The sequence below is a fragment of the Montipora capricornis genome, chromosome 14, assembly GCF_036669925.1.
Source record: "Montipora capricornis isolate CH-2021 chromosome 14, ASM3666992v2, whole genome shotgun sequence".
NCBI lineage: Eukaryota > Metazoa > Cnidaria > Anthozoa > Scleractinia > Acroporidae > Montipora > Montipora capricornis.
The window spans coordinates 47,146,800-47,161,799 of NC_090896.1; the positions used below are offsets into that span (position 1 = coordinate 47,146,800).

The 15,000-nt window shown below is 39.3% G+C and overlaps 2 protein-coding genes across 2 annotated transcripts in view; both read left to right on the forward strand.

The window, feature by feature from the left end:
* Positions 1 to 5,080, forward strand: part of LOC138033565 (histamine H2 receptor-like) — a 17,776-nt gene extending 12,696 nt beyond the window's left edge. The window contains exon 2 of the mRNA XM_068881350.1: positions 2,233 to 5,080. Coding sequence (XP_068737451.1) covers positions 2,315 to 3,193 — 879 coding nt within the window. The 5' untranslated portion in view covers positions 2,233 to 2,314 and the 3' untranslated portion in view covers positions 3,194 to 5,080. The remainder of the gene's footprint in view (positions 1 to 2,232) is intronic.
* Positions 5,081 to 11,628: 6,548 nt separating this feature from the next.
* The window catches only part of LOC138032261 (histamine H2 receptor-like), an 8,386-nt gene continuing 5,014 nt past the window's right edge, over positions 11,629 to 15,000 (forward strand). The window contains exons 1-2 of the mRNA XM_068879897.1: positions 11,629 to 12,244; positions 12,537 to 12,570. The gene's annotated coding sequence lies outside the window, so the exon portion shown is untranslated. The remainder of the gene's footprint in view (positions 12,245 to 12,536; positions 12,571 to 15,000) is intronic.

The window sequence follows — 15,000 nt, forward strand, 5'->3', positions numbered from 1 at the left end:
TTAGGATCGAGAGGGTAGTGGGAAATGCGTAGATTTCTCTGGTGGACACAGTAGAACGATTAACTTAACCGGCAATGGCGTCGAAAGTCATGTAACGCGAATGGCGTTTTAGTGGATCTTTGAACAAAATATACCCTTATGAAGCTCAATAATGGCAAGTCAATTGGATTTACAGGCGGTGGAATCTTAAAAGCGACGAGTAATGGACTTCGACAACAATCTATCGCCCGCCGAGCCGAAATCAAAGTGAGCTGTATTTACCTGAAGTACATGGTAATTTAGAGTTTCTTGTTTTCACGCACGCAATGAAATAGGAAGAGGTTTTCGCCTCTAAGAGCAAATATGTTGTTTGTTTCAATAAATTTTTCCCTGGAAAAGGATTCTGTGGTATTTTCTGCCTTTTTGAATTATAATACCATGTTGTGTATTGAATTTAAGGTTGAAATGTGATATGGGAGAAGTTTTTTAGTATTGCTCTGTAAGCAGGAAGGGTTCACAGGCCTGTTGGAAGCGTGCTTGAGTTTCAACAAAATGAGCCCCAAAATCAGTGAAAAATTGTGACGCTGTTGAATAATAAAGTAGCTGCTATTTCCAAAATGATGGAATTACCTGGTGATAAATAACCTCGTCTTGGAGAGTAAATTTTTGACTTAGCAGAAACAATGGTCAACCTGATAAGAGTTTGGGCGATTGTGATCTTTGATTTGACTTCGCTCATTTATTGTCAAACTTCACAGGACTTGACAGAAAAAGAAACTTACGAAAACCCGGTATCTTACCATCATTTGATACAGATGCTTCACTGTTTGGCGAGTAAACATGCCGCGGTAACTTAATCACGGCGCCCGCTGAATTCCGGCGATGTCACTTTCGATTTTGCGATTTGTTTGTGCAACCAAAAGTAGCATGGCACTACAATGATAGACAATACCAAAACAATATCGTGCACTGATAGAGCTACATATTACGTAAGGACAACTTGAATCTCCTGAAAGACAACACACAACTCAGTTGACATTTTATATGGAATAAATCGCTGTGTTACTTCACTACCACACATAATCAATGCGTGTCTATTTTTTCTAAAGAGGACAGGAATTTCTTCTTTCTGACAAATGATTAATTAATAGGCCGGTAGCCAGCTTTTTAACCTCAGAAAAGGATCTGTTTCGTCGTACGAACGTGTGTGGACCTGTGAGCCAAAGGGCCTCTGCTGGTATGACTTCTGGGTGACCCCTTAAATGGCCCCCCAACTTAAAAAAATTGTCTGGAACGGTGCACGTACCACAGGCAACCCAGTGTACCCTCACGGAGGGTCTAGTTAATATGGCGACAGAACTTGTGGTGTCAGATCAAGAAGAATGTTCTGACTCTTCCGGTCATAAAACTAGGGTTTCTTTTAATGTTGGGAAGGCAAAGCGAAGAGACGCAACCAGGACTGATAGCGATCGCTGGAGAAGAAGTTTACAAACCTGCCCTGTAGAAAGTAATGAAGCAAAGCTTGAAGGCTTGTCGTATCACTATCGAAAAAATAGATCGAAATCTCGCATTATCGAGGGATTACTATTTGTTCCAAGGCAACTTTCGGCTCCAGTTCATACAGCCTCAGTTACAATTTTTGTCTGGCAGTGGCCTTCTTCAAACTATTGTACTTGCATTTTTTTTCTTTGCGCTGAAGTTCGATACTCCCCTATTCAGATAGAGGAAGACGTTTTGAGGGCCACACCAAAATTGAAACTTTAAAAGCATCAAAATCAAACTCCAGATTTGGTGGCCTTTCCATAAAATTGACTGGTAACAATTTTCGTATAACGAGTCATCGGTAAAGGATCTTGATATTTTCATAGAAATTTTTGCCTAATTGGTCGATTTTGACTATTTTCCTCCTAATTCCTAACCTTTTATAAAGATCATGAAAGCCTTGATGACGGACTAAGATCGTGGCTCTTTAGAAATGATGACGTCATTTTATGCTATGTTACGTCATCGTGCCCGTCATCGTCCCATGTCATGGACTTCGAAGGAAATATTTTGGACTTGCAATAAGTCCTCCAAGCTTCTTTGCATTAACTTTCTTAAGTTTTGGGGTCCACACGAATTGCTGAAAACATGTGGAAACAGCCATAAACAAGAGACATATTGAAAACTGTTTTACAATACCTCAAAAGCCAAAATGACTTCCTGCACATTGATGTAAGCATTGAATTCCTGTTCATTTTGTGTCTTCTACAGTTTGTAAAAGAACCTGACAAAACAAAGTCACTGAGACGAGTAATTACTTCTAACATCAACAAGAAAAAGACAGAGCTCTGAGATGACTCCACCCGAGTGGATAACCTGGATGGCTGTAGGCTTGGCCGAGTCTGTTGCCATAGTAGCACTCAACCTCTGTACGATAATTGTTTTTACAAGAAACCGTAATCTCCGCAAGCGCAGTACGTACCTGATGATAAATTTGGCAGTTATAGACATGTTGGTTGGAGGAGTTGCTGTGTTTATTCTGTTCTATTGGTTTGGAGTATTCTGTAATGTATGGAGGGGGCATCTAAATGGATATTTGAAAGATTATATAGAAACAAGACTACCTAATCTTTTTCCTGGTATCTCTTTATTAAACATAGCCATTATTGCTTTAGAACGGGCATATGCGACATTTCGGCCTTTCAAGCATCGCGTGCTGAAAAAACGGGTGTATGGCCTATTAATTGTCTTTATTTGGGTTATTACGGCATTAGGTATTTCCGTAAATCTTAAATATCCTGAGAGAGTAGTTGATCTTTACTTAAAGATTGCATTTAGCTCGTTTGTACTTTTGATCATTTGTGTATCTTACTCATCCATTGTTATTAAAGTCCGTTGTGGAGCGCAGCCTCGACACCATGGTGCAGCCAGTAGAGAAAGAAAACTGACCATGACATTGTTGATTGTGACTGTTGCATCTCTTTTGGTGTACCTGCCTGCCAATACTATCGCTATTCTCCTTTATAGCGGTATATTTAAAATGCCCTTTCCAGTGGGTGATCATCTTTATTTTGCACTTTATGTTTTACTTTATGCAAACTCTCTTGTCAATCCTATATTATACGCTATCCGCATGCCAGAATACAGATCTACTTTAGCTGCACTCTTTTGCAAACGTACTGTTCGCAACCGTGAAAGGCGAGTTGAAGATTTACCTCTTAATGATTTGTAAAACATTATGAAGCGCCATTGCATTTTTCTACTTGGCTTTGCTAAATTTGAAATTTCATGATATTAACAACAGTTTTAAGTTAATGTGCATAAATTGACCTTAAATAGATGGATGAATATAGGATTCAGGAAAGTTAACAAGACAAGAGGTGCTTATTATCTTAATTAATTTACTGTATAGCTGTTATTCGTGTTTTTAGTCATCAGAGGCGCTTGCCTCAGTCATAATACATTATGAAGCGTCATGGCATTTTCTACTTGGCTTTGTTCATAAGCGTACGAGCTGGGAAGGGGGGTACCGAGAGAGAGAAACCATTACAAAATAATGCTGTTGGCGTAATTTTCAAAATTGTCAAAACTCGTGAATAAAGTTTCTAGTTAGTTACTTTTCATGAATCTCTGTGCGATTAGACGCTCGGCCAGGTGTCTGTAGGCTGCCAGGTGGTTTCTTCAGAGAGTTGGTACTTTACGTGTATCATTTATATCTGTTGTTGATTTGAAGTATCGTTGGTGCACCGAAGCTAGACGAAAAGGTAGTCAGTTCAGGCTCCCGAAAAATAACGGGCCCTCTTTTTTGTTTCTTGTTTTTAGCTGAGTTTCAGCTAAAAAGGAAGGGGGAAAGTCAAACAGTGCTAGCAAATAAATAAACAAACAAACAAACAAAGAAGTACCATTGCCCTGGTCATAACGTTTTTCTGGCCAAGGTCATGCTATACTATTTTGAGGGCGATTATGCCCACTATTTCCTGCATTCAACAATTTTAACGGTTAATATCGGAGTAAAGCGTTTTTCCATGATTTGACTGAATAAATCAATAAGACCACTTGATGACAGAGCATCTCATAATCGACAACGTTGTTAATTTGAGAAGTCCTTTATTGAGCAGGAATTGAATAAGACGTTTACAAAATGAGGAGGCCTGTTACGAGCTGGGAGTTTCCGGTTAGGAAATTCAGAGTGGAAAAACGTACTGCGCAGCTTTTCTGCGCATTTCTGGCCCTGCTTGCGGGCTCAGGTACTAATGCAAGCTGCAATGGTTCACAATGGTTGGAAAGAGCGACGGACTCTAAAAAGGCACGCGAGGCTATCACTCGGTTGATTTATTTATACTTGAGCAAGCATGAAAATTTTTCGGCATTTCACTAGTACTGTTAAGAAAACAAGTCTCTCCCTGCCTGGTGAGAGGCTCTCTTGCTTATATATTCAGTGGGTTGCTTATATGGATGCAATATGTAAAGAGTGTTTGTGGATATGTGTCTTTGCAACGAAATTTCTTGTATATCGCGGTAAAATAAAGGGTTCTGAAACCGTCTTTGGGTTAATTTTGTCCCAAAAAAGTTGATTCCCTACGAAAAACAATACACCAGCTTTTCATTAGTGACGTTAAAATGTTGCTGCTTACCGGGAATATTGGGAAAGCACACAAAGTTCGTAGTCTTTTTTTGTTTACACGATCGACGAAATTCCCACCACTTTTTCAAACTTTGGGCCTGGCACACAGTCAAAACTCGCGCACACTTATTACGTTTTTCCACTCTGAAGTTCGGAAATAGAACAACTTCAAATTCTTTCCCAGGGTGCTCTTCCCTTCGAAGATGGGAAGGACTGGAAAGGAGAAAAAAGAAAAACAAAGAACTTTTCCTAAAGCTGGCAAACTGCATTTTACGCATAAATCACTTTAGTGGGACGAATGGCAGAATCTACTCACCGCCTCGAGATCCTTTTCCCTTCCTTCCGAAGGGTAAAGTGCCCTTGGTTGAATTATGTTATGATGCTTGTTTTTATGTACATTATGAAAACGTGTTAGATGTTTAGAAGCATACGAAGTACTAAATTACATCTTTGATTATGTTTAATGCCGTATATTATAAGATAAATAAAAATACACTGCTGTAACAAACTGTTTTTCTGTTTCATGGTGTGAAATTGTCAATACTACCACACATTGCATTTTGGTGATTTATTACCTACAATGATACACGCAACTTTAGGATGTACGCGGAGAGTTTGAATAGCCTGGACATCGTCTAGTGGTCACGTGACTAATAAATACCACGACTGATAAAGACGTTGGGATTAAACGTCGAAATAGTTCACTTCCAGGAAACTTTTGTTCTGGGCCGGTCTTTTTATATTATTTCTCGTATTTCCGGAGGGAAAATATTCTCTTATTTGAGTTGTTAGCTAAAACACGTTTTTCTTTTACAGTAAAATAGTACCTCCTGAACAGATCTAATCAAATTATCGTTTAAAGATCTCTACCAAAACGCGCTGACTCAGTCAGTTTTCCGAGTGAGTGACTCAACACGTCACAACACTTACTTCCCTCCCACAGCTGATATGTAGGTTATTGCATGGATACAACAATCAGTAAACAACACCACGAGTCAATCACAGCATGCAGGCTTGCCTTTCAGTTCTCTTAAAGAGGAATCTTCTAGATAAAATGTACTGAAATTAAGTTCTTTAATTCCTACTTAAGATGTGTGAGAAATTTCCCTAACTTTGCTGTTGTAACGGCCTACTCACCTCACGTTTTTTGCGCCTGCCTTTAAGCCTGTAAATTGAGCACAAAAACATTATTTCCCCTCACGGACCTCTAGTTCAATACTGTACGTAAGTCAAGGGATTACAACCGGTGTCTGAAGACAGTAACCTACTCTCTTGATGGACTACCACATTCTCATAACTTATATTAACAGAAACTTGCGGCAAAACTTAAGAATGGTGAATCAGCAAAGGTAAACAGCACCTGTCGATAAAGACAATTTAACTCAGCGAATTAAAGCCGTGCATCCGAGGGAGGCGCGGTGGCCTCATGGTTAGTGCGCTCTTCTTTGGATCGAGCGATCCGGGTTCGAGCCCTGGCTAGGGACATTGTGTTGTCTCCTTAGGCAAGACACTTTACTCTCACAGTGTCTCTCTCCACCCAGGTGTATAAATGGGTAAAGGGCTGGGGGAATTGCTGCTGGGAGTAACCCTGCGATGGACTAGCATCTCATCCAAGGGGAAGTATTAATACTTCTATTCGCTTCATGCTACAGCAACCAGTATAAGCTCCTGTCTGATCGGCCACTTGGCTCGAACGGAGACTTTACCATGTGAAGGAAAAGTCAATAATAGTTTAGAACACGTTTTGTACGAACGTGTTCAAAGAAAAATCTTTACAAGGAAAACACCAACCTCGTTCCCAGAGTCTCTCTTCTCTGCTTTCCTTGGTCGTTGGACCAAGGGAGGCAGAGAAGAGACACCCTGGGAACGAGGTTGGCCTCCCGGAACGGCATTGAGGAAGAGATACTTCGGCCCCTAAACCATATGTTAAAAATCCCACGCCTACTCACAGCTCCAAACCGCCCTTCTCAATATAGCGTAAGAATTAGATGGCTTATATATTCAAGGCAAAACTCATTTTATCTCTCATATGGTAAGCACTGGAGTGGTAGATTACAAAGTGTGCGCACGCGCCCTGCTAAAGGTAACATACATACAGGCATGAGCTTTATTTCATCTCGAATTTCCGAGTAACTACAGGAGCTAATATCTTCGAGACATTACATTTACAGCTAAAATACATAGCATATACAGAGACCTACTAAATACATAATATTTAAAGATATATTCATTAAAAAGAAAAGCCGCTGTACAAAATGCGGCCCTGGATTCTCTTTTAAAACCAGTAAACTCATAGGTACGGGTAAAATCAGATAGCGCATTCCGCAACTTAGCTGATACGTAAGAAAAAAGAAAGCTAAGACCATAACTGGTTGTTCCAGGTTTATTGAGGAACAGAATGTAATTTCCGCGAAGATCATGCATAAGAAGGGGACGGGAGAGAAAACGTATTTTTCATATAAGCAGAAAAACCCTTTTTAATCAAGTATCAAGTATCAAGTAATACGAGGAAATTTTGAATGCGCTTATTGCATGCATAGAGATGTAGAGCTTGACTTTTGAAGTAAATGGACAGGTATTCTGCAAATATAAATATCGTTATCCTTTTATTTACATTATTATACCTTTTTTTAGACAGGAGAATTACAGCGAAATGAAAGCACAACTTTGTCGCGAATTTTCTATGATAAAAACTTGTTCAGAAATCCAAAATCTAAGTTAACATCACACACCAGGCTTACTCCTGAGTATCTGGCTAGAAATAATTTCCTCTGGCCTAGAAATCATTTCCTCAAGAGGCTAGAGTTTCACTCGGCTGCGCCTCGTGCAACTCTTACGCCTCTTTCGTGTTCTCCAAACTTCCCGCGTGCTCAATATCTGGACATACGCACAGCTGACGCATGAACTAATTGTTAAACAAGGGCTCATATCTCCGAGACATTACTACATAACATATGCGAATGCATAACTAAAGATACCATAGTTAAAGATACATTAATTAAAAAGAAAAGCGGCCCTGGATTCTCATTTTAAAACATGTAAACTCAGTGGTACGGATAAAATCAGGCAGTGCGCGTATTCCACAATATAGCTCATAACTAAGAAAAAGAACTAAGACCATAACTAGTTGTTAAACACTAGATTTATTGAGGGACAGAATATAATTTGTCTTAGAACTGTCTAAAAGTCTTGATTCTTAATTAAACAAACCCAAGTAACCTTGGATATCATCGTTCAATGAAAAACACGTAAAGCAACTGTAGGAATCACACGGTGATTCCGAAGAAGTCCGATTGTGGCCGTGAAGAAAAGGAGGCGCCTGGGTCAGCCGGAATTTTCTTACAACAGTTCGACCATGCAAAAATAATCCACAATTCCTGTTTGCAAACAAACAATCAAGAGATTCTCCATATCAAGCTTGTGTGCTAACAAACGATTTTCATCACAAAATGGCTTAAATCTTGCTTTTTAGTCTTGGAAAATAACTGCTTAGATATTACACTAGACTCCTAGAGAAGATTCGTTTCAGTAATTCTCTTGATGCATATGAGTGAAGATATCGGTCGGGAAACGACATAACCTTGTCCAACACAAGCTGTCCATAAACCAATGTCTTCACCAAACCGTGTTAGAATGAGCCAAATGTTACATGCAGTCGTTCTACAGAGATAAAAGCGAAATTAGTAAGGAGGGTCGTAGAAAACAAAAACAAAAAATCCTACGGGAACAAAAGTTTAGAACAGTCCTTAGAGCAGGTGCAAGGAAGTTGTAGCCAAAGAAAGTATTATTCAAATTAGTTGCATTGTTTGTTTGGTATAGTTGAAAGTCGACGGAGACAAACAAGTTTTGACGCTGCAAAATTCGACAACAAATCCATTTTGAAGTAGTTAAGTCCTTTTAAGAAGACTGGAAAAATATTCCCTTCTTGATTCGTAATGTGAATGTCCATTGGCATCATTAGGGCCTGACTGAAGGGAATTTCAAAAGAATAAAGAACGACCTGCAAAGAGTGACCTGTGTTTTAGACCCCCCGAGGTTTAGGGCAGGTTTGCTAAAGCAGGAGATAAATAAATATGACAACATTGAATTAGATTTAAATGATGATGCGCGAGTCGAATAATTTTTACTGGGTTGCCAGTATGGCAATCCCAGTCGGAAAGGGGATGGGATTTGTTCATTTTATTATTTTTATTATTTTTAGTTTTTTTTTCCGTGTCGGTAAAAGTCTTGCCGGTCACTCCCTTGGTAAGTGGTGTCTTTGGGCATAGAGCCTTCTGCGCGTATTTTCTTAGGGTCGAGAGGGTGGTGGAAATGCGTAGATTTCTCTGGTGGACACAGCAGAATCATTAACTTAGCCTGCAATGGCGTCGAAAGTCATGTAAAGCGAATAACGTTTTAGTGGATCCTTAAACAAAATATACCCTTATGGAGCTCAATAATGGAAAGTCAGTTGGATAAACTAGGCAGGCGGTGAAAAACCAACACCTGGAATCTCAAAAGCGACGAGTAATAGACTTCGACAACAATCTATCGGCCGTCGAGCCGAAATCAAAGTGAGCTGTATTTCTAAAATAATATTTTACCAAGTGTGCTGTTATGTAGAACACTGAAACAAAATGGAAAATTCTCTGGTAACTTATGGGTTCAACAAAGACAGAGAACGAATCGAACACCTTACGTGGTTCTGTGATCAACTCTGCGCAGTCTTCAGGTAAAAAACATAATTGGAAATGTGACAGCCAAGAATTATTTGAAAGAAAGCTTGTCGTGTATTTTGTGCTTCATTATTCAAGGAAAAGGTTCTTCATGGAAACGGTTTGATCCTGAAATTTAGTTTGTTGCGATATTGCGCATATTTGACATGATTGAGTTTTTTCTCTTCACGCACGTAATGAAATAGAAGGGGTTTTTGCCTCTAATAGCAAATATGTTGTTTGTTTCACAAAATTGTTCGCTGGAAAAGGTGGCCTTCATGAATTCATCATGTTTTATGATATGCGAGCTTAACTGGATAGTTTTTATGGCAATAGTAAAGCATTTTCTTGTCAAAATGAGGTTAGCCTCTTTCTGGTGTGTTAACTTAATTAAATCGTGAGTTTGTATTTGCCGTCTGCCGCGTAACCTTGATTTCCATTCTCAAAATTACCTTCAGAACCTACCTTTTGCTTAGAATAAGCTTTTAGAATGATGTTCTTGTTTTGCATAAAGCAAGCTAACAAAATCTGTACCTTGCTGAGTTCGCATTTGTTAGCGTTAATAGTATTTTCGGTCCAATGCTTCTGTTTTATGAGGGGTATATTGTTTTGGTCTCCCATCCAGATACTAACCCGAATAGGGAAAACTTCAGTGAACTTGTGGTGAAAAGAAGTTGTGAGGGAACTTGAAAATTATCGACATGTCAGCCCAGAAGCCAATGTTTCTTCCTTCTCTTTTTATTTGTTATTCTTTAGAGACTGGAATGCTGTAGTTCAATACCACACAATTCAGTGCCTTCTGATTTTCTGTAACACGTACCACAGGCAACCCAGTGTATGCTTCACGGAAGCATCTCGTTCAGAATAGGTTTTGAAAAACCTGCCAGCTGCAAGTTTTCAATTAGGTTAGAAACAGGAAGTTATACATATTTTTCACGCGACGACTCTATTTCGTGGTCCAAGTACCCCAAGTCGCATTGGGAGACAATTTCAGACTTGTTCTGGACAAATCCGACTTGAAATCGCCCAGTGACAAAAAATTTGTCTAGAAAGCTACAGTCGCACTTGAGAACAATATCTGTGAACAAAACATCACGCCTGATGTCACTTGAAGATGCTTTAGCTAGAGTTTGGGAAGATTCTAACGAAGAAATGGGAAGTTTTGACAACTCGGAATCCGATGGAAGTTAAGCTTGCTGTTTTCATCCACAAAACCGCGACACGAAGGATCTCATAATATGTTACCACAAGAGAAAATGAGGGGACAGAGAAGGAGGCTCCCGGTCCAGCCCTTGGGATATGTCATGTCCACGAAAGTTATTTTTAGACGAGCGGAAGTCTTCCGAGACGTCCGCATGCAGGCCAACCTCGGTCCGATGTTTGAAAGAAAATATATATTCATAAGCCTTCCACGTGTCTACTCATTTTCTCTTGGTTACCAAGAAGAATTCTTTCTATAATTGTTTTCTCCTTTTTCCTGGTTCTTCAGCAGCAGGAAAATATCAATTTAATGCTATGCTGCCTGTTATTTATGCAGAATTTACGTGCACAAAACTTGCTATTAACTCGATTTATTCGCCGTCAACGAAATCGTTATCGAAGACGAGCACCGTATTATTGGACTCTTCCGCGTCCAGTCGAATCGTGATCGGACAATACCAGGGGACTACTTTCAAGAACTCTGCTACATATCACCTGTCAAATCATTTCCGAAACAAAACACCCTCGCTTTTGTTTTCCAAGATTTATCTCAGTTTGGCCTACTTCAGAGGTAGTCGACGGCATCTTTGAAGTTTGTCCGTCTGCAACCAAATTTTGTCCTTTGGTGAACAAGCTGGTCGCACTTCTGGCACTTGGTTTGGCTTAACTGCAGAATACCCTGCCACTCGAATAACGTTCTGCGTAGCTGGCTACGCGGTATGCAGAAACTAATAAATTCAAGTTGAAGTATGTAATTTATTCAAACGTGTTCCAAACTAAAATGTGTTTTTCCAAAATTGGTGTTTTTTCGTTAAAAACAGGGGTAATCTGTCGAAGAGTTAACTGGAGTCAGAGGAAAACTATGTATCTTTAAGGACAATTTATTTTTTTAGTCGTAAAACCCTTTTTTTCAACAATTCATTTAAAGGGTTAGTGATATTAAGTAAAATTAAGCGTAAGCGGAGAAGGCATCAAAACTGGGTGCTCATTATTTCCCGAGTTTGTATTTTTATGATAGAAGCTCGAAAATCACTGTGCAAATAAATTCAAGTTGAAGTATGTAATTTATTCAAAACAGTATTTCTCGTTCTTAAAGCGTGACTCGCGAATTAAGTAGTGATCAATTGTGAATTTTACGGTTAGATTAAGTACAGTTTTCACGAGATCGTGTCAAGAAAATAGCGCTCGTTGCAGTGATTAGGTCTAAGCACTCTTTAACATTTTCGCTTTCAATTTATGGTTTGGATAACTACACTTTGCACGAGATCGTGTGAAGAAAATAGCACTCGTTTATTGATTAAGCCTAAGGCTCATTTCAGTCATTAGGCCTAAGCACGCATTTAACTTTGCGTACGCGTACCGCGTAGTCAGGTAATTAATATACCTCGCCATCCTGTATTTCATTCTTTCCGCGTACCGTGTAGCCAGCTACTTAAGATACTTTGCCACCTTAAATTCATTTTTTCCGCGTACCGCGTAGCCAGCCCTTTACAGTAACGGGCTCGATGTGGCGGGGTTTTCTGCAGTTGCTCCATTGGTTTTTCGTTGTGATGACAGATTTTTGACATAAGTAAACACTTTTGTCCTCTAGTGCGACTTGGTGTGACTCACGTTCTCGTGCGCATTTGCGGTTTGACTGCGGCCCAAAGTTAATGATTACATAAGGTTGTTAAAGCCTGCCTTTTCAACGAAAAAAGGCGAACAGAAGGTCCTCTCATCAAAACTGTCCAAGCCGTAAAGCTATCTCTGACTCAACTACATGCAGGTAAGAGGTTTTGAATTTTAATTAATTCTACGACAGAATTAATATTTTTGGCGAAGCGTAAATTATATCCAACAGAAAAATCTCAATAATTTCCCCAAAAATTACTCTGGACATCCAAAGGAACAAGCCTTTTGTCTTTTAAAACCTGGATTTTTGGCCAGTTATCAAGCCTTGGTTTACCATTCATTCTACAGGTGTAACCTGTTAGGTAAGAGTATTCAGTCATACAGAGAGTCCATGTTTATCAAATTTCATATACAGAAGTCTGAACTATATTTTCGTTTTGCTGTAGGGGGCATACAAAACGTCTTCAAGTGGCTTTTCAAGTAAGTACCAGTTATTTATATTTATTCTTTTTCTGCAAAGTAAAAGCAAATTTCCTTATATTTAAATCTCAGCCGGTGAGAACCAACTGTCCGCTTTGGCAACCCGGAACTCCTCGAATTTGACGAAAGACTTTGGAAAACAGTAAACGACTTCCGCCTAAAGCTACTTTATACCACATCTTCTAATTCTAGAAGAATAGTTATAAGTTTAAGTCAATTAATACTAGTTATTTTCAAGCACTTCTTACAATGATTTTTTAGCGTTTTATTCAACAGTAAATATCTCCAGTACAGGTGAACTTTCTTATTTTGAACTCGAGTATTTCGAATTCTCGGCTCTGGCTTACTAATTTATGTTCATTTTCCTTGGTTTTGCCCCTATTTTTTGAATCGTTTTCGTTCTTAATTAACCAAGCCAAATTACCGGAGGCTTGGAAACTGAATATTTAGTTTTGGATTAAATAAGGCTGTCCCAGCCTCTGTTCACCCTCTATATTGCAATGTTTTTGTTGTTTAGGCAACCCCCTTTTTATTTTTCTTTTACCGTCGTCCGACCGACCCGAATTTTTGGCATTTTCAAAAAAATAATTATGTAGTTAAAGCATTTTTTCAATTTAAATAGTTAATTCCTTTTAATCTGAAAAATGAGCGTAGTAACGCATCGCAACGCGGAAGTTTTTCAGTGAGGTTTCAGAACAAAGGAAGACCGACATACGATATATGAGACTTTTGGGCTCCAAAGTAAAGGAGAAAATAGCGAAAATCTCTCATTTTTAGGCTAAGAAACCTACCGAAACGCTAGGCAGACTAGTAAGGATAATCGTTCTTTTTTTTTTTTTTCAAAATACTTTTCACTCAAACTATACACGACGAGGCAATTAAAATCTAAGTTTTCTTTATATCTTAAATTAATACACTAGTTATTGTCAAAAATAAAAACCATTTTTATCAACCCAATGCATGTCCAAACCCGACCCAAAAACCCGAGACTCTTACAAATGCCACGTGTAATCGCAGACGTCTTACAAACGCCTTGCGTAGGTTAAAACAGACTTGTGTATAGAAACTCTCGAACAAAGTTGGATTCCACATGCAACATCGTTGGGTGTAAATGTTGAGGTAGTGACAAAACACTATCCAACATTTCTTTACGAAACTGATTCAAGTTCAAGTTGGCGCTAAATTTATAAATATGACGCTAACACTGAAACGGAAACCGCTCGTAGCGCTTGTGTTACTGGAGCTGTTTGAGGACGGAAATGACGGTTCAAACGAGGAAAATCCAAAATGTGATTAAGAGAACGTGTACATTGGGGTTGTTCACTGCAAAATACATCGGCGTTTAGGAGATGATGATAACAGAGCAATAGTGATTAGGGGACTAAAAGTCCCCCTAAGACATGGCCTTGCTTCATACTCGCTGATCAATGTTTCTGGCTGTTGATCCTTGTCCGCCATCTTTGTTGCAAATAATGCTAGAAGCCTAGGCTTGAAAATAAAATAGCGATTCGTGATTGGCTAGCAGCGCAAACGTGACTCCATTCAGAACACAACTTTGTTGGAAGAGCGGCCAAACACTGCAACATTGTTGTGTCGAGCAGAATTGTTGGTCGCAATGTTTGATCAAAAGCAAACTCTATCCAACACTTGATCGAGCAAAAAATGTTAGACGAATATCATCCAACATGGGTGGCCAAACGGTCGAACAATGTTGGATCGAGCAAAGTTGGAGTGTTGAATCCAACTTTGTTCGATAGTTTGGCCAGGGCTTTAAAGCCATGCAGTGTGTAAGACGTCTTACAAAATCCTTTTAGAAAATCGGCGTACGCAATGCGAGTTGTGCTTGTGATAAGGGTTAACACTGCCCAGTTTAAAAGTCATAAGGCACTTTTAAGAGTATCATGTTACACGCACATTTTGTAAGGTTCTAAAATGACACGAGGCGTTCTTACAAACACCCATAACATACTGCGCGCAGAACCACTTACCCACGGCATCGGAAAGGGGTTTGTAAGCAGTCTCATCTACGCTTTTAACTGTGTCTCATGGTTCTTTTCCAAGGCATGACCGTAAGACGTACGTTGCGTTATCCACATCCAGGGTAGACAAGACTTGTTACTGGGTTGCCAGTATGGCAAACCCAGTCGGGATCTGCGTTTCATTTGTTTGTTTTATTTTATTTATTAATTTTTTTCCGTGTCGGTAAAAGTCTTGCCTGTCACTCCCCTGCTAAGTGGTGTCTTTGTGCATAGAGCCTTCTGCTCGTATTTTCTTAGGATAGAGAGGGAAGTGGAAATGCGTAGATTTCTCTGGTGGACACAGTAGAATGATAAACTTAACCGGCAATGGCGTCGAAAGTCATGTAACGCGAATGGCGTTTACAAAATATACCCTCATGAAGCTCAATAATGGCAAGTCATTTGGATACTG